Source organism: Diadema antillarum, unplaced genomic scaffold (assembly GCF_040938485.1).
Source record: "Diadema antillarum isolate AM-2024a unplaced genomic scaffold, OU_Dant_1.0 scf00000015, whole genome shotgun sequence".
Classification (NCBI taxonomy): domain Eukaryota; kingdom Metazoa; phylum Echinodermata; class Echinoidea; order Diadematoida; family Diadematidae; genus Diadema; species Diadema antillarum.
This window is the reverse complement of record NW_027270904.1, coordinates 1,038,948-1,060,000: the sequence shown is the minus strand read 5'-3', so window position 1 is coordinate 1,060,000 and position 21,053 is coordinate 1,038,948. Positions and strand designations below refer to the sequence as shown.

The 21,053-nt window shown below is 39.2% G+C and overlaps 1 protein-coding gene across 1 annotated transcript in view; it reads right to left on the bottom strand.

The window, feature by feature from the left end:
* LOC139724211 (calmodulin-alpha-like) overlaps positions 1 to 20,571 on the bottom strand; it is a 36,759-nt gene extending 16,188 nt beyond the window's left edge. Inside the window, exon 1 of the mRNA XM_071635359.1 lies at positions 20,485 to 20,571. Coding sequence (XP_071491460.1) covers positions 20,485 to 20,487 — 3 coding nt within the window. The 5' untranslated portion in view covers positions 20,488 to 20,571. The remainder of the gene's footprint in view (positions 1 to 20,484) is intronic.
* Between the last annotated feature and the right edge of the window lie 482 nt (positions 20,572 to 21,053).

Here is a 21,053-nt window from a genome sequence, read left to right as displayed (position 1 = left end):
TATTTTCAATCGCCGTGTGAGCATTAAAGAACGGTCTGCGGACTACATTGATAAAGTTCACTTTCATTTCATTTCATTTCATTTCAGACAAAAGTATACAATGACACTTGCATATAAACAAAATAAAGTACAGTGTGACTTTGGCATATTCAAGTGACTTTTGCACATTCAAGTGAGATTTAAATGCATATATATATACATATATATATATATATATATATATATATATATATCTTCTTTTTTACAATAAAACAAAGCATGCGTTAAGTTAAAGAAATACATGGGCAAACTGTAATTGAATTGTAACAAAGAAAAAAAGAGTCGGAAACTGAGGGGACTGCTAGAAATCCTAGCTTGTAGAACGCAGTCCCCCCTCGTGAGTAGTAGATTGTAGTGATAATCAAACGAAACAATAAGACATATTGCTTGGGAAACAAAGGGAACATTAAACAAATCATACGCACACAAACACCGCACACACAGACAGAAACGAAGCAACTCTCTTATATACGCGTGGAAAGAATAAACAAGAGGTCAAAGAGGACAGAAAAGGGACTTCTCCCTGTACCTATCAGTCAAATACAGTGCATCTCGATGCATACGAAATACAACTTCATAATCTGATGATATACCATACGTATATTCTTCTCATTAAAATCTTTGTAGGTGGGTAGTATACAAACTAACGAGATCAAACAAATTGAAATGAATACTAACCTGCTAACGATAATGATGGTTAAAACAACATTAACGACACAACAAAGATAATTGAAATGATAAACTAATAATGGTATAGTAGTGATGGAGGTGATAGTATAGGATAGCATGGTAAAAATATTATTTATGGTCATAATGATAATAATGACACAGAAAGAGATAAAACTAACATAAATATAATACCACTGTTACAATTTGTACTTCTACTATAATGATGTAAAGAGTCAATGCCAAATGAGAAAGAGGGAGATACATGTGGGAAAAAATATGGAAAGCTATTCCTGGAAAAAAAAAAAGAGGAGAAAGAAGAAGACATAATCAGCATAAATCCTGGGAAACAGACAAAACGATTCCACTCTGCTCAGGAAATTGATGGTGATGCGAAAGATCTCTCCCTTGGCCGTTCCCATGGCAACGGTGGATGAAGCGAGAGAAACCTTCGTTCCCGCTCGCTTTCTCTGATGAAGACTTGTGCGTGGTTGAGAAAAAAACAACAACAACAACGGACAAACGTATACATAAAACAGAAGGCTGCAGAATGAGAGTTTAGCTAGCAATTACGATACATAAGTAAGTTTGCTTGTTGCTTTTTTTCCCCCAGCAGCCTGCATTTCGGGGTGACGATGAAGCCTTGAAAATCGAGCGATATGTTATGTTAGTCACGCATCGATCGCAACATTCGCATCCCCACACCTGTGGCGCTTTTTAGAAACCAGAGGATGAAAGGTCCTATATAGTGTGCTGCCGTGACCAGGTAGAGCGACAGACGGCTTCGTTTCTTAATATAGAGCTGCGTTCTTCGCTGTGTTCTGAGCATGATCATTTCGCTTTGGAAATAATAAGCTACGAGACATGTCTGACGTCAGTAGATCTGAAATAACTTCGGTCCTGATGGATTTCAACTGCTGTCAAAGAAGAGGTGAAGAGAGGACAAATAGGCGAAGAACAAATTGAGGGAGCCATAATGTTGTAAGAGGAGTAAAATAGACAGATAAATAGACAGATAGATAATTAGATAGAAAGATAGATATATAGATGAATATAGAAAGTTAATATGGATATAGATAAATAGGGATAGATAGATATAGATACACATAGATAGACGGATATATAGATATAGATAAATAAATATTATCATATACATATATGTATGTTATATATAGATTAATTGATAGATAGATAGATGGATAGATATAGATGTAGATAGAAAGATAGATAGATAGATAGATAGATGAATAGATAGATAGAAATGAAGAGCAGAAAAGACATAAAGGTAAGAAAGAGCAAATTGTATAAATCAGAACAATTCACCAATATGGGTATGTCACATGATTCAGATAGCTCTCAGTAAAATCTTCTGTTCATGTTGTGTAGTGATGGCATCTCGTGCGTTTACCCTCTCCTACTGATTTTTTCCGTTTCCTTTTACACGATATTACACTTGTGCGGTTGACCCCATGGATTTTGCTCTCACTGCGCTGTACTTACTCTCTTCGCCTGTCTTATACACTCACAAAGTATTCACACATAAATAAGCATACTTAACACACACATGACACACATACAGATATTAATGAATAGTGTGATATGAAATTGCGAAGCAAGAGGTTATTGATAATTACGTATGTTTACTAACTTTTAAAATGGAAGTATGACTATTTTTACAAGTTTCTCACGGGGCCAGCCATCAAACAAAATATGTAGGCCTCATACATATTATTTCTACCTATCCTATGTATCATATTTGCTGATCAATGTTCTTATCTTGATGTATCTTCATTGAAAAATATAAAGAAAATGACATACACGTAATGCGTAATAATGCGTATGTGTCCATGTTGTGAGAAACTAAGAACATTATGCTGTTATTTCTGTCTAAGAGAAATACAAGCTTTTCAGCAATTGGTATCACAGAAACATAGCTAGAGGGCGAGGCGTCGCGACGCCTCGCCTTCTAGTCTATACGGCACTGATTGATATTCTGTTAAACTTTCTGAAGGGAAATATGAAGGTGAAGTCGCCTTGTTCCTTTCACACTCGCTATCGTTTAAGCTATAGTCCTGATTTGATGATTATGCGCTGTGAATGGATATCCATGTATGTGGAAATTGATATTATTTTATACTGTGCGCAATAAATAGATCCCTTCATACAAACCGTTACAGTTCGTTATTCCAAAGGTTCGGTATTCTGAAAGTGAAATAAGGTTCATTAGTCCGAAGGTTCATTTATCCGGAAACGGAAGTATAAGGTTCGTGATTCTGGAGGTACTTTTAAACGCACTTTTGTTTTTTTCATCATCCGATTAACGAACCCTAGAAAGTTATTAATGACGTCATTGGTAAACAAAGGAAAGTATAACTATGCTTGATGGACAAAACGAAGGTTGGTAAATGTGAAATGGGGAAAAAAGTGCGTATTAACGAACCTTCGGAACGTTATGTCGTTTTCGAATTAACAAATCATGGAATCACGTTAAGTCTCTCTCCCCCCCCCCCCCCCCCCCCATTTTCGGATTAACTAACCATCGGAATAAAAACATTTTTTCATTACGGAATAACGGACCCTATTTCGTTTTCAAGCTATAGCGAACCTTCATAACGAACCTTCGGAATAATATTAATTTTTTTTCCCCTTTTCGAATGAACAAACTATCAGAACAATAAACCTCATTTAATTTTTGGACTGACGAACCTTCAAAATAATGAACCAGTGATGAACCTTATTTCATTTTCGAAATTATAAACCTACGGAATAATGATCCTTAGGAATAACGAACCTTCAGAATAGCGAAATGTAGCTAGCTTCCCCAGGTACGACCATTCCACAGCTATCACGTGACACCTCGTCGGTTACTAAGTATTCAGCATTCCCACCTGACTGCGAAACTCCGACCATCAACAAAATGTTGCCATGAAGACCGCAGTATCTATAATCGTCATGCATGGCGAGGTATTGCGCGTGTAAAGCTGTCGCTGCATTCCCGGCGGACCACACGCACGATCGGATCCACGCTTACACTTGATTTGCATACCTGAAGCCCCCTTTCGACTTCTCCCTTCATATTCAGTTGGAATCCGTATCTGGGTCGTGTTGCTTGCTGCACTGCTTCTGAAGTCTTCTGGAAATATTAATCGCATGAATTGGACATCGATTCTTTCTTCTTCTTCTTCTTTTTTTGACATATATGAACCGAACAAAATGTATAATGAGAAGAGGGCGGGGGTAGGGGGTGGGATTATATCTCATAGCGGTAGAGCGCATAGGCAGATATTTTTCGTTTGGAGTAGAGTATGATCTCTTGATGACTATTCTTTTGGATTTAATAGCTCTCCCTAGTATAAAGTAAAAGGTAGCGGTGGATAGAGAAGTGGTTTTGAAAATTTCCAGGTTCGCATTTTGTTAACACTCGGAAGAATCATCCGTCTAAGTGATGACATTCTTTTTATGTAATATTTGGAGGAGAAAGGTACAAAGAAAGAAGCGGCAACAACAGATGACGTCCATGTATTCATCAACACAAAGTTACTTATTTTTGAACAAACACTGAAGTTCAAGTGAGCGGTAAATGCACAGACAGCTTGGAATTAGTATGACATGACATGGGCGTCACCAGGGGGGGTGCGTTGGGTGCGAACGCACCCCCCTTCAGATCCTTAAAAAAAAAAAAAAAAAAAAAAAAAAAAAAAATCAGTTTGCGAGCGACCTCAACGCCGGACGCTAAATAATTATTCTTTTCTATTTTTTTTCTTATTTTACACCAGGGACACACACACACACACACACACACACACACACAAAATCGTCGGCAAAAACAATTCGCACCCCTGATTCTGGCAGCACTGATTTTATACATATCTATTAGTATTCTACAGTGTTTACTATTTATCGACCGTACTGTACATCCGTACGATACTTGTACACGTTTGCATGTACGTGTGCTACTTACAAGTATGTAGGGACTATGTACGTTACTTCTGACCAATCCATATTGCCAGCCCAAGAGCGAGCCTTAGCCTCATTAAAAAAAAGAAATGAAAAAAAAAATGGAGGGGCAAGCATATCATTTTTTCCCACCCCCCCCCCCTCCATAATTCCAGAGAGGAGAAGATTGTCTTATCTTTTTTTTGACAGAAAAACAAAAAGTTACCACCATAAAAATATTGGAGGGGCAAGCATATTTTAATTTTGCCCCCCCCCCTAATTAATAATTCCCGAAATGAGAAGATTTTCTTGCTTTTGAAAGAAAACAAAAATGTTGCCCCCATTGAAATATTGGAGGACAAGCGCACCATTTACCTCACCCCACATAATCATAATTCCCGCGATGAAAAGATTTTCTTGTTTTTTTTTTGTTAGAATTCAAGAAATCTGTCCAATCATTTCACCCAAAAGCAGTGGGGTAACTACCCTCCCAATCCGCTGGTTAAAAAAAAAGACTTACCGAAATAGTAGTTCAAGTGTTAGTAAACTGCTTTTGAATGAAAGGGTGATCAAGAAATAAGATATTTTTCTATGATTTCTTTTAACCATAGTTAAATAGGTATATAGTGTGAAACATTGTTCAAAAAGACTTGACCTGGGCTAATTCCTAACTTTCCGTGTATATAATATACACACATAAATAAACACACACAATTAGTTTAGGGGATGCTCTAAAGTGCAGATTTTGGACATCCTTTCCCCGCTTGGTCACTTCGACGCCACCTCGCTGGTCATACCTCCCCCAGTCATGAACATAAACCCACACTCTTGACTACCAGTGGCGGATCCAGGGGAGGGGCGCACCGGGCGCCCCCCCCCCCCTTAATTTCCAAAGCGAAAAAAAAAAATAATATAGCTTCAAACGGCAGTTTTTGGACAGTAAAATGTCAAAATTTTCAAGCTCGCTCGCTCCTCTCGCTCGCATTTAGTCGTAATGCCATTTTCCTGAAGTTGCTGCCAGTAATTGCCGGCAGATGCGCCTGGTGCGCCCCCCCCTTAATTTCCAAAGCGAAAAAATACAGCTACAAACGGCAGTTTGGGGACTGTAAAATGTCAACATTTTCAAGCTCGCTCGCTCCGTTCCCTTGCATTTAATCTTTATGCCATTCTTCTGATGTTGCTGCCAGTAATTGCCTGCAGTTGCGCCCGGTGCGCCCCCCTTAATTTCCAAAGCGAAAAAATATGGCTAAGAACGGCAGTTTTGGGACTGTAAAATGTAAAATTTTCAAGCTCGCTCTCTTCGCTCGCTCTCATTTAATCGTTATGCAATTCACCTGTTGTTGCTGCCAGTAATTGCCAGCAGTTCCACCCGGTGCCCCTCCCCACTTAATTTCCAAAGCGAAAAAGTATGGCTAAGAACGGCAGTTTTTGGACTGTAAAATGTAAAATTTCAAGCTCGCTCTCTTCGCTCGCTCGCATTTAATCGTTATGCAATTCACCTGATGTTGCTGCCAGTAATTGCCAGCAGTTTCGCCCGGTGCCCCCCCCTTAATTTCCAAAGCGAAAAAATATAGCTACAAACGGCAGTTTGGGGACTGTAAAATGTCAAAATTTTCAAGCTCGCTCGCTCCGTTCCCTTGCATTTAATCTTTACGCCATTCTTCTGATGTTGCTGCCAGTAATTGCCTGCAGTTGCGCCCGGTGCGCCCCCCCCCCTTAATTTCCAAAGCGAAAAAATATGGCTAAGAACGGCAGTTTTGGGACTGTAAAATGTAAAATTTTCAAGCTCGCTCTCTTCGCTCGCTTGCATTTAATCGTTATGCAATTCACCTGTTGTTGCTGCCAGTAATTGCCAGCAGTTCCGCCCGGTGCCCCTCCCCCCTTAATTTCCAAAGCGAAAAAAATATGGCTAAGAACGGCAGTTTTTGGACTGTAAAATGTAAAATTTTCAAGCTCGCTCTCTTCGCTCGCTCGCATTTAATCGTTATGCAATTCACCTGATGTTGCTGCCAGTAATTGCCAGCAGTTTCGCCCGGTGCCCCCCTTAATTTCCAAAGCGAAAAAATATGGCTAAGAACAGCAGTTTTGGGACTGTAAAATGTAAAATTTTCAAGCTCGCTCGTTCCGCTCGCTCGTTCCGCTCGCTCGAATGTATTATGCTCTCCTGATATTGCTGCCAGTATTTGCCCGCAGTTGCGCCCGATGCGCCATCGTTTCTTTACTGTAAAATGTCAATATTTTCAAGCTCGCTCGCATTTAATTGTTACGCAATCCTCCTGATGTTGCTGCCAGTAATTGCTGGCAGTTGCGTCCGGTGTGCCCCCCCCCCCCCCCCCCCCCCCCCGGCGCGCCGGAAGCAGTTTTGGATTGGGGGGGGGGGGCAAACATTGGAGGGGGCTCAAGATTAGACCATGCATATGTTACACAATATACACATGCACACACACACACACACACACACACACACATACACACACACACACGCACACACATCTATCATATATATATATATATATATATATATGTAAAGTGGCGTACGGTGGGTCGAAACATGGGGGGAACCATAAAGTAATTTTGACGATCTGTATGCTTGTGCGTGTGTGCGTGAGCAATAATGGGACTACAATACATTAGGGAATACGGAATGTGATACATTCAACAACGCAGTCATTGAGGAACATTGTAAGTTTTCCTTATATGGATTATGGAATGACGGTGTGAAACGATCGAGAAAGTGTATACTGTCAGCAACATAAGGTGAATGGCATAACAATAAAATGCGAGCGAGCGAAGGGAGCGAGCTTGAAAATTTTGATATTCTACAGTTCCAAAACTGGGGTTTGTAGCTATATCTTTCACTTTGGAAATTAATGGGGCGGCGCATCGGGCGCAACTGCTGGCAATTACTGGCAGCAACATTAGGAGAATGGCACAACGATTCAATGCGAGCGAGCAAAGCGAGCGAGCTTGAGAATTTTGACATTTTACAGTCCAAAAACTCCCGTTTGTAGCTACATCTTTCGCTTTGGAAATTAAGGGGGGGCATCGGGCGCAACTGCTGGCAATTACTGGCAGCCACGTTAGGAGAGTGGCATAACGATTCAATGCGAGCGAGCGAAGCGAGCGAGCTTGAAAATGTTGACATGTTAGTGTCCCAAAACTCCCATTTGTAGCTATATCTTTCGCTTTGGAAATTAAGGGGGGGGGGGGCATTGGACGCAACTGCTGGCAATTACTGGCAGCAACGTTAGGAGAGTGGCATAACGATTCAATGCGATCGAGCGAAGCGAGCAAGCTTGAAAATTTTGACATGTTACAGTCCAAAAACTCCCGTTTGTAACTATACCTTCCGCTTTGGAAATTAAGGGGGGGGGGCATCGGGCGCAACTGCTGGCAATTACTGGCAGCGACATTAGGAGAGTGGCATAACGATTCAATGCGAGCGAGCGAAGCTAGCGAGCTTGAAAATTTTGACATTTTACAGTCCCCAAACTCCCGTTTGTAGCTATATTTATCTTTCGCTTTGGAAATTAAGGGGGGGGGGGGCATCGGGCGCAACTACTGGCAATTACTGTCAGCAACATTAGGAGAGTGGCATAACGATTCAATGCGAGCGAGCGAAGCGAGCGAGCTTGAAAATTTTGACATTCTAGAGTCCAACAACTGCCGTCGTAGCTATGTTTTTCGCTTTAGAAATTAAGGGGGGGCGCACCGGGCTGAACTGCTGGATGCGAGCGAGCGAAGCGAGCGAGCTTGAAAAATTTTGACATTATTTTTACAGTCCAAAAGCTGCCGTTTGTAGCCATATTTTTTCCCTTTTAGTCATATATATACATGTTTATTTTATTTTCTTTGTTTATTCATTTATTTTTATTATTATTATTATTTATTTATTTATTATTATTATTTTTTATTTTTTTTTTTGGGGGGGGCTTTTTTGGGGGGGCAAAAATGCGTTTTGCCCCCCACTTTTTGGATTGGGGGGGGCGGCCGCCCCCCCTGCCCCCCCACTTCCGGCGCCTATGCCCCCCCCCCCCCCCCCTCCTTTATTTCCAAAGCGAAAAGATATGGCCCCAAATGGCAGTTTTTGGACTGTAAAATGTCAAAATTTTCAAGCTCGCTCTCTTCGCTCGCTCGCATTTAATTGTTTTGCCATTCACCTGATGTTGCTGCCAGTAATTGCCAGCAGTTGCGCCCGATGCGCCCCCCCTTAATTTACAAAGCAAAAAAAAAAAATATGGCTACAAACGGCAATTTTTGGACTGTAAAATGTCAAAATTTTCAAGCTCGCTCTCTTCGCTCGCTCGCATTTAATTGTTTTTTTTATTGTTTTTTTTAATGTGTTTTATTGGAATAAAAAACAAATCAATACATACGCTCGCATTTAATTGTTATGCCATTCACCTGATGTTGCTGCTAGTAATTGCCAGCAGTTGCGCCCGGTGCCCCCCTCTTAATTTCCAAACAAAAAAAAATATGGCTACAAACGGCAGCTTTGGGACTGTAAAATGTCAAAATTTTCAAGCTCGCTTGCTCGCTCGCTCTCATTTAGCTGCCAGTAATTACCGGCAGTTGCGCCCATTGCACCCCCACCCCTCCTTTATTTCCAAAGCGAAAAAATATGGCTCCAAATGGCAGTTTTTGGACTGTACAATGTCAAAATTTTCAAGCTCGCTCTCTTCGCTCGCTCGCATTTCATTGTTATGCCATTCACCTGATGTTGCTGCCAGTAATTGCCAGCAGTTGCGCTCAGTGCCCCCCCCCTTAATTTCCAAAGCAAAAAAAGTATGGCTACAAACGGCAGTTTTTGGACTGTAAAATGTCAAAATTTCCAAGCTCGCTCTCTTCGCTCGCTCGCTCGCATTTAATTATTATGCCATTCACCTGATGTTGCTGCCAGTAATTGCCAGCAGTTGCGCGCGGTGCGCCCCGCCCCCCTAAATTTACAAAGCAAAAAAATATGGCTACAAACGGCAGTTTTCGGACTGTAAAATGTCAAAATTTTCAAGCTCGCTCGTTCCGCTCGCTCGCATGTAGTCGTTATGCCATTCTCCTGATATCGCTGCCAGTAATTTGTCGTTTCACACCGTCATTCCATAATCCATTTATATAGGGGGTACAACCCCCTCCGGCACTTCCACACCCTTGCTCGCTCCCTCGCATACTAACCCCACCCCCCCCCCCCCCACCCCCACCCACCCCCAAGATGAAATCCTAGCTACGCCGGTGCCCTTTCCCCGCTTGGTTTCCCTAAAAAAAACAGTAAAAGTCTAGGGATTGAGAGCTTCCTATATTCCAAATGTCTGTCCAAAAAATCTCGTAAACATTTAGTGTCAAAACGCACCCCCCTTGAAAAAAAGCTGGTGACGCCCCTGCATGACAGGGTGTCGCCTTGCACTGGAGGCTGAGTTGTTAACGAGAGTTAGCATGAAGAAGAGCTGGAGCGGTTTCTGTACTTTTGGTACTCGGTGAATCAAGCCATTGACAGCCTTTTTTTAAATTTCTTTTCTCTTTCTTTTCTTCTGCCTCCCCCTCTTCCTCGTCATTCTTCATCATCACCTTCTGTCTTCTCCTCTGACTTCTTTCTCTATATCTTCTGTCTTCTTGTATCATTTCCTCTCTCCATTTTCTTCAGGGGCTACCTTCTCCTTCTTCTCCTTCTCCATCCTTTCTTCATCACATCGGGGTTTTTTTTTTCTTTCCCGCCGGCGCGAAGAAATCTTGCAATATTTGTCGATGCGTGTCGGCGCCGCTTCTCACACTACATCTGTAACTCTCCATTAGCAACCGATGTAATGGCTATTAACAGCCACTGCCCTAGCGGTTGTCATGGTAACCTGGCAAGCACCTCGAGATTTCCATTGCAAGATAAAATATTCGACTACAAAGAGCTGACTCGGGAAGACTCAACTTCTATAATATGATTGGAAAGTCATACGGAACGAAAATCTTTCGTAGAAATGGTGAAAAAATGATGTAAGTACAATAAAAGAAGAAGAAATAGATTTCAAACTGACTGTTATATAGGCTCTTATGTTGTGACTCTGCAAGAACTTTGATGCAATGCGCACGTATGCAGGATTAAAAAAAAACACACACACACAACTTAGCGAATGTTATCATTTCTTGCTTTAAAACAAGAGGATAGTGTCAGCCATGATCAAAACTATATATCAAGTATAGCACGAAATAAAAGGATATTGTCATATAAAGGGTAAGTAGATGAAGTAGATGATTGACACGTATGTATGCATTGATATTCCACTTTGCGGGTGTTCAAGTTTAAGTTTAAATTTATCTTTATTTTCATCGAATATAGTAAACAGAGAAAATTATATACAATGTATAAGCAGCACATATTTGTATAGTAATTGCAAAAACATAAGTTAGCAAAATATATGTGAGAATGAGTAACAAAATGAAGAAAACATAACTGTATTTTTAATATATACGTATGCATAGTACAAAATTAAGTAAGGATGGAAATGGAAATGGAGGGTCCCACTAAAAGTAAAGCTTGTACGATATGGGACCCTCAGAAAATACATAAGAGAACGAATAATGAATTAATGATACTACAAAACAGATATAAAATAAAATAAAAAAAAACAATGTCAAGTGACATGAGATCAAACCAGGAAGGAAAAAAAGAAAAAAGAAGAAAAAAAAAAATGGAACTACAACACGTGCCATTGTGGACACAAGAAAACTAGATTCCATGATGTAAGAGTAATGATAAAATGCAACCTGGATTGAATATATTGCAAAGAATTGTGTACATATATCGGGAAGAATGCAGAAGAGCGGATATAAAAGGAGAGAATGGACACAACGGTATATGCGGTACAATAAAAGGAACACCTGAGAAGGACTTGTGTTTGACAGATTATTTCTTTCTAATAAAAATGATCTATATGTAATTGTTTAATGTTTACAGAAATGATGACTTGATTGAGATGATGAAACGAACCTAGTTCGTTTGTATATCATAAGATTTCAATAAAAATAATTTGATTTATTCTTAAAAGCGTTCAAAGTTTTAGCTGTTATCATATTGTTATGAAGTGAATTCCAATACTTTGGCCCATCATCTCAAGGAAGAAAATTTCCCCTCTAGTGCTTATTCATCTCATATCGTATAACTCATCTGCAGATTGGTAGTGACAGCACTTGTTAAATGCATTATTTGCCAGTTAGCATTTCTCTTTCTTCTTATGTTTACCAATGTTTTCTCAGGCGGTTATCTGCAACCGGCGCACAACATTCGTGTCAAATCTGATTACCGGAATAACATCGGTGCCTTCTAACTCACGTTGCCATGGAGATTAAATTCATTTCTCCACTTTAGTCCTCCCTTTATCGCTTCCCATACATTCAGTAGGTTCTCATGGAAGTACGTAACACGATCTTAGATCGACAGCGAGTCTCTCTATAAGCGTGTGAAGAAAATAAGGATGAACATTATTTTAAATGTTGTACTCCGTTTAGTTGTGATGCTTATATATACAGCAATTCAATTCATTTCAACTCAATTCAATTCAGTTAAATTCAATATAGGTTTATTCACAATAAAACAAAAACATGCAACTCAAAAAGTTGAAAATGTTCAATTCACAAAACACATATCGCATTTTCAACAAATACATTTGTTTAAATTGGCTATCAATATGACGAAAACACTGTACAAGTGGTGAAAAATATTGAACATTGAATGTCAATGATTATACTACAAGGCATCGAGTAGCCACAGCCAAAGACCAACCAATTGACGGCCTAATAGGGAAGAACAACGGGGTCCTAATTTCAGTCCTCTGTTCTCGATGCTTTTCGTGTATGGTATTCTCCACTCTCAAAGATAAAGGTAGAATGTTGACAAATAGATTCTACCGGTTGCCTATCAACTACACGCTGATTGCATAATTGGATCATAAAACAGCGACGAGCAGGTCTAAGCACAACAAAAGAAGAACAAATCTGGAGCAGAGTACACTCGGTAAAGTCAAGAGATAGACAAAAGGCGTAGAAGGAGAATAATAATAATGACCTGGTTATATTGGCGGAGGATTACGTAAGACGTGTTAGAGCAAAGCGAAGAAGAATGCCATCATTGACGCTGTGGATGCAGAGTCGGACCGAAATTCCCGGCGACTGATGGCTGGATGAAATGGCATGGTTGCATCGCATCGCAGGATATAAACAGCGAGGACAATTTTAATGACGGATTTAGCAAAATACGATTCATGAATATGTTGATGGCTATGTCAATTCTGTCATTGCGAGCATGTACAGCACAAATTTATGGATAGTATTTACATCAACTGATTAAGTGGTTCTGAGAGGATTACTTGAACGTCGATGTTTAATGTGGTGTTTCCATAATGATTTTAGTTTCTCCTTCAAAAGTTGGGAATCATAGCAAAATAACTGAGTTGCAGGAATCTGATCTCCTAAATGGTGCGGATTAAAAAAAAATCACGTCTCCTTGCAGTGGTGTATGGGTCCGAGTTTATCGATTTATTGAGTACATTGGAAAACTTGCGCTCTCATAGCATGTATATAGGGCTGTGTTATACGCATCAAAATTCTGGTTTGCATAATGATTAAATACATCAAATCAGATATCAATATCAATACAGATAGTTACGTAAAAATTATGCATAATACATAATGTAAGCACATACACGTATGATGATATACAGACGCTCATACATACACGAAAGGAAAGAGAATTACCGTGAGTGTGTGTGTGTGTGTGTTTTTTTTTTTCAATTGACATCTGACAATGTCTGCTGAGGTTGTGGGCGAGGCATGATCAATTTGACCAGAGAGGTCTCTTCCCTTAGCCTCCCTGGTTTGACTTGTTTGGGGTTCATGTCAGTTTCACTTCTACACTAATTAAGGCAGAATATTTGACCTTTTTCCCTGTTTGTGGCGATGCCCCCAACGGGACGATTAATCAAATGATGTTGGAGACTTATTAAGTCACGTTAATCATTGATCGCTAAGCATCGGTGTCCAGCTATTGCAATTTCATCAATTACGGAAACATGGGCAAAGGAGCTAGGAAGAGGAGATTGAGTTAGACTACATGGGAGTGACCATCATCGTGATATCTTGCCGTCATATTCGCCGCCATATCACTTTCATTTTTAATCAACACCGTTCATTTGGAAGGAGCCACCTGTCGAATGGCCTCGAACAAAAATATTATAAGAGTCTTTATTTTTTTTCCACCAGGGAGACTCCCGGTTTGAATGCCATCTTACAATGCCAAGGTTTCTGCAATTCACGAATCACTACTGCCATTTCCTAAAAGCAATTGATGAGCTCATTTAGCAATTGATGTGACGATATCCCTCTTTTTTATAGATATTTTGACGGATGACTCCCTTTAATAATGCGTTTAAGGTTGACTAAAGATAGAAGAGTTGGTTGGAGCAAAGTGTTTATATCATTTGGACGAATTACAGTGGCTTAAATTTATGGAAACAGAATAGAACGCATGTTTTATTCATCTTTAAGACTCGTGTATGACTGTCAAGGGATTTATGATGTGAATAGAACTGAATGGACGATTGATTTTCTTTTCTTAATCATTATGTTATCAATCAATACGCCTATAAACAGATCATTAAGATAATAATGGCAATGATAAAAAATAAAGAGAGTATTACCATTGTTAGTGTCATTATTGTTATCATCATCATTATATTTTTTTATCATTTCATTTTTTTTATTCTCTGTATGGCATTGCTTTACAATTAGGCCTATATCTATTTGCAGCAATTTCATTAACACTGTATGTAGGACCTACAAATATGGTGTTACACATAATGGTTATTTTGTACAATTTCATCAACTTTCGTTACATATACAATAATAATCATATGCGTTACATCATAACAGTACAGAAATAACCGTACAGAAAGATTGCCAAGAATAAGCACAAATCTTGACTGTTTGGTAACTGATTATCATAAATATTAACATCATCTTGTCGTTATCATTACAACCAGTAATGCAATTAAGTTTGAACGCTATCAACCGACCCCTCCTCCCCCCCCCCCTTTGACGCTGTGAAACACGGTGTTCTTTATAAAGCACCAGTGCTCGTTATAATCACATATGATACTCACAGTAGTTTATAGGTATATTTTATTGTGTCACTCGATTTTGCTTATCTGCATACTCCCACTCACAACTTGCAAAGATTTCGATCTCTCCGGATGATTGCAAGCTTTCTGTTGATTACAAATACGCGCTTACAAGATGAGTGCAGACATTCAAGATGAGTGCAGCCATCGCTCCACTGAGCGTCACATGATTGCGAGCTCCTTGCGTACATACCGGCAAGGAGCTTCAACAACAAAACGCTTGAAAGCTTCAAAGCTTCCCGATACCGGTAATTGTTGCGTACTCAGCGGGGACAATGCCATTAATCATTTATATTGGTTATGGTTTGTACGACTTAGAATTAGTCCCTTGGGGGAAATTAGCCTTGTATCAGACTAATGGGACTGTGGGATTATGATTAGATTGCTGTCGTGGCCTCTTAATGGGTAGATGAGTGTTAAACGCTACACTGACATGACTGAGTGCTTGCGTGCAGTGAGTGTGAGTAGTAAGTGAGACAGACAGACAGACAGACAGACGGACAGACAGACAGACGGACAGACAGACAGAAATATAGAGGGAGAGAGAAGGCAAAGACATAAATTATGATATCGAGCACGTCAGCTATTGATTCTTTGGCTAGTTTCGCATGCTATATTGATTTTCCGACAAATCTCCTAAAACACAGTTTCAAATCAGTGTTCGAGAAGTACGCTTTTCCGCAACAACAACAACAACAACAACAACAACACGGTATTCTATTCACCTTCTTATTGCTAAATGGGAGTTTGATATTCTGGGGCTCAAGTTTCTCTCGTTGCGCATGCGCTGTGTTGCATTTCATTGTTAAACGACGAGCTTTCACGTATAGGACGATTAAAACCGTTAATTTTGTACTCCAGCTATACCGTTACGGAAATCGTTTTCCTGGACCTAATTATGATAAATGAATTAGCTGAAATGTGAGCGGCTTACCACAGAGATCCAACAGTCTCTTTACGGCAAGACACAATCATGAAGAAGACAAAACGTAGAATAGCCTACATGAGCTCTACAAACAAAGGAGGTCCGACATCCATATGATTACGCCAACGGAAAAGGACGAATGGCTTTGTTCTGTCATTGATTCGAGGAAAGAAGATATTTTTGGCTTGTAGTGATATAATTTAGAGTTATACACAAGTGTCTTGAGCGCAAAATGTATAAAGGCATATTCTACAGTGCTTCAAGATGTACAGTTACAGATACACTTTACCACTGAAAACAAAACAAAAAATCCACAATTAAAAAGATGCTCTTTCAATTTTCATGTGAAAGTGTTCGACAATATCAAATGTCTAATGGCGACAGGTACTCAGCGCTGCGTCTTTCGTCATCAGTTTCCGACATTGGTTTCAGCTTCCAATAGCACAAAGATTTTGTTCAAATGGTGATAGGCTTCTGCGTTCTCTTTTTCCCTTTGCTTTCAATATCGTGAGTTAAATAAAGAAAATGATAATAATTGCATTTACAAGGCGCTTTATACTGGTGTTTCTAAGCGCACGAGTTGATGCACTTTGTATTACATTGACTTTTTGCTAATACAAACTTGTATTTGAAAGAATTCGTCATGATATAAGCAACAAATGAAAGAAAAACCATAAATTGTTGTGTATTGAAAAACTAAAGTGAATTGAATGGCCCCGGTATATGCAGAACGCCCGAGTTGTTTATTTATTTATTTATTTATTTATTTATTTATTTATTTATTTATTCATATTTTGAATTATCATCTTATTCGCCCCGGTGCGTGTCGTAAAAAACATGCAGGGAGGAGATTTCAATCATGAAATGGTAATCAACATATGAATATAGAAACCGAAGGGGAAAAAATCAAGGATACCTAACATCGATAGTTTAAGGCTTAATTCACCATTTGCAGATGAAACCAAAACCCAGCATTAGTGCTTTAAAATAGTTCTAAAATATGAGTTGGGGATAGAAACAACAACTGTAAAAATTTGAGGCCGTATTATCAATGTTAAGTATTGTTCAATACACAAAATGTGAACAATAGTTATAACAAAAATGTTTCCGGACTTAACTGTCTACAGTTATGTTTTAATGAGAAAAATAGTGATATCTCCTTATATTTTAGGCTTTATTGCAACAATTTTGTATGGTAGGATGTTTTGTGATACAACTGACCTACACATATGCATCAAGAGTGATATCTTGAACATTTTTAAAATCACTGCTCCCAAAGGTAAACAGGACCTTTAAACGGCGGTCTATGATATTTCGCAGTTTCAAATCTATTCGCATGTACAGTCTTTGGTAGATTTTTCCCAATCTTGGCTGCATTTCCAAATCAAATTATAATCATAATCCTCATGCTGTTAGCATTGTCTATTTGAAAGTCACTTTCAAACTCCTTGGCTTAATACTGAAAACAAAACTAAACCCAACAACATTTGTCTACAGAGGTACATGTTGACTGAGACCTGAAATAGAGATGTGAGGTTCGAATCCATGAACATGACATTTTACCCACTTTGTTCTATTGATATAGTAATGACGTGTGACCTGGTAATGCCAGGGCGATGATAATAGCAGGGCCCCTTTGAAGAATAGAACTGATACCGAAGGGGTTACCCCGGGTAAATTAATGTATGGTTATTAGCATATTAGGCTATCAGTTGATTAGCTTGAGCATCATTCGGAGGCCTTGAGGTGAAGGATGAAATTATTAATAGAATTATTTCATTACGATCATAAAAGGAATGTTGTTATACATTGACGCTGTATGTTATCATTCTAAACTACAAAGAGCCGTATTTCTACGCCACAAATACTGTACCTATGTCGTATATCAACACAATTGTTTTAATGCAATTATCACGATTATCGAATTTAAGGCTGTTCATCCGACCCGAACAGCAACCTAGAATTATGTGTGTTTTTGGCAAACAAGTCACAATCGATCACAGACGTCAGTTTAAACCCGATACGGATTCGGTGTGAGCAAAGTATCAGAAGTATGGTTGGTCGGTCAAATCGATTGCCCCTCTTGCGCTGCAAATGATGCTGCCGAGTCAATATTTGCAGACGAAACTCCAAGCAAGCGACTTCGTGTTTCATAGGTGTGGAGTGTCATGCGTAATTATGCAGAGCTGCACCGGACACGGCAGCACGCGTGTGAAAACGTACCTTCCCTGGCAACCGGCGTAAAATTGCGGTGCGGCGGTATTGATATTATCGAGAATGAAATTAATATACCTAAATACAAAGGAATCATTAAACTCGGAATTAAGAAGAGAGCCATTTGTGTATGTGTGTGTGTGTGTGTGTGTGTGTGCGTGTGTGTGTCTGTGTATATGCATTGTATGTGCGTGTATCATGCTTGTTTATCTGTGCGTTTCGAGTATGGGATAAAAAGGAAATAATTATAATAGCGCGCAGAAGTTGATTTCTCTGAATGCGTGACTGCAACGAGCGTGAATGTGGTGTGTATGTGTGTGCGTGTGTGTATGTATATTTGTGTGTGTTCGTTGTTAGATGCACGTGTTGAGGTTTTTTTTTTTTTAATGTATGCGTGTGTGTTTAACAGTTTTTGTGGTGCTCTCATGATGGTGTATCTGTATGTGACTAGTATAAACATTAAAAATGATTATGATGTAAAATGTTAGATCTACGCGCTCTTTCTAAAATGTGTGCTGATGCCTTGAGAGACAAATGACAAGAAATCAGAAAGTGGAACATTCGCTGGATACGAAGATAGCCAAAAGCATGTCGCATCAATCTACATCCCTGCTGTAAAGAACGCAGTGTCCCACAGTGTGTTCACATAGTCGACAATGTGAAAACGCTCGAATTTAACAGTGTGAAGATGATTTCACACTGTCGTATGCTTTTCACAGTGTTCACATAGTCACGCTTTGTTTCACACTGTGAATTGATGATCACATTGTGTTCACACCGTTAAACGCTCGAATTTAACAGTGTGAAGAGATTTCACACTGTGTTCACACTGTGTTCACACTGTGTTTCACACTGTGTTTCCTCACACTGTGGGACACTGTGTTCTTTCCAGCAGGGATGTTTGTGATTGCATTGGGAGTAGTATATTAATTATTATTATTATTATTATTATTATTATTATTATCATTATTATTATTATCATTATCATTATTATTATCATTATTATTATTATTATTATCATCATCATTATTATTAGTATTATTATTATGTATGTTACGCTTTCAAACAATAATCACAAGCCCCGCGTCTGACAAAGTGAGTGAGAGAGGAAAAGAGAGAATGAGAGAGGGAGAGAAATAAGGAAAGAAAGAGAGGGAAAAATTGGGAGGATGAGCCATACAAACACACGAACGGCGATGGAAAGCATCTCATACTACACTGCATGCTTTCCGCATTATCCAAAACATAACACTGTATCCCCAGAAGCTCATTTTCGAAATTGAGTACTCTTCTTAATAAGGTGAAAAACAACAACTATGACGAATAATTTCACGGAAGTTAAACCATCTTAGCTACTGTCATTCAATTAAGGCCGAATGACTACAATTCAGGTGGTGTTAAGTTTCCCCGATATAACGACAACACGGAGACTGAGGAGAAACAGTCAGGCAGACAACACACGGGCCTATTTCCATGGCAACGGCAAGTTGATACATGGAGCGCCACTATGTCAGGTGATAGCACTTCTTGCTTGGACACCGCAGAGAGAGCGGTAATGATCACCAGCACAACTGCCATTAAGAAAAATGCGTTTCAGCGCTGTTATACTCAGCTTTGTGTTTATTGTCACCACATTAATTCACGGCATCGTAATTATCGAGATACACTCGGAAAAACTGGAAGTGAATTGACTTCAGAATGATCTCTTTATGAGTCGATATCATCATAGCACTGAATTTGATCTGCCCCAGAATAAAAGGATATCGCGTTTCCTGTTGCACCTAAGCTCTTCTTTTCAGCATGATTGCGTGCCTATAGGACACAGATGACGCACTGCATGCTTTTAGTTCAGTTAGACTGCACGGGATACACACAAACCTTCGTCAGGCCCCCATTTCCACGCGAGAATTGGAGTGTAGCGAGAAGGGGTTTTGGTTCATTTAACATTAACTGTTTATGAGTGAAATAGTGTGATAAAAGTAGAGTAGATATAATATACAAAACGATAACAATAGGAACCCTCAAAAGAAGTAATAACTCATAGTAAAAAATATTTCATTTTACTGAATTTTTCTCGACCGCGGAATCAAAGTATCAGACTTATTACACACATATACGTTGCACAAACACGCTCACACACACAAACATGCACACCATAATTATTAAAACAAAAATATTTCGCACACACATACATACAGAGAGACACAATAACACACATACTAATAAACAATAACAGGCATCTTGTGATGTGGACATTGAGATCAATCCATAAGAAGAATGATCAAACGTATAGCCCACCTAGATAATAATCACATCGTCTAGATATATATGATGATGCTTTGCTTTATGGGATAACTCACAAAGACACTCGTTGAGCGCTATATAACTACAACAGATACAAAAAAAAAAGAAGAAAAAAAATCAAAGGCAACTCTTCGTTGCTGTTCTGACTTTTAAAGACCAAAGAAACATTTGGGGACAAACGAGTAGAACATGAAAATATTTCCCTTTGTGGAAATAAAGAAAGTGTTATTAGTATACATTACTTACCATATTCTCATGGAAGGGAAGGCGCAAACTTTGTGGCTGATAACGTCCGAAAAACGCTTTAACCGAGAAACCGCTTGGACTCCCGCACAGGTGGTAACCAAGGGTAATTGTGCGCACGAGCTACCGACGACGTACACTCACTCTGCTCAAAAGACGAGCTCACCTCCAGCATTCTGTACACATTGTCCTCTGCACAATCAGCTGTACTAGCGATTAATTGCGCACATGCGCGTGCGCGAGGGGAGTATACACAGCCATTGCTTGCACTGTTTCTCATTGTCATCTGCTTGTTTCCGATATATAATTAATGTCGTCAAGGTAGCTTTTCCATCCGTTTCCAGGTTGTAAAAATGCGCTGCTTCATGTTAATGATTACTCTTCGCTTGAGTTCCTTTCTCCTTTAAATTATATATGTGTATTTGTTGAACAGACATTACTGACTATTCTATGTTTGTTTATTTCGGTTAATTGATGAGTAGGTCTTTCTATTTGCCTGCTTTGTTAATTGTTCATATTTTCCGTTGATTGTTTTGGTTTTTCTATTTTATGGGAGATTATATATCATCCTA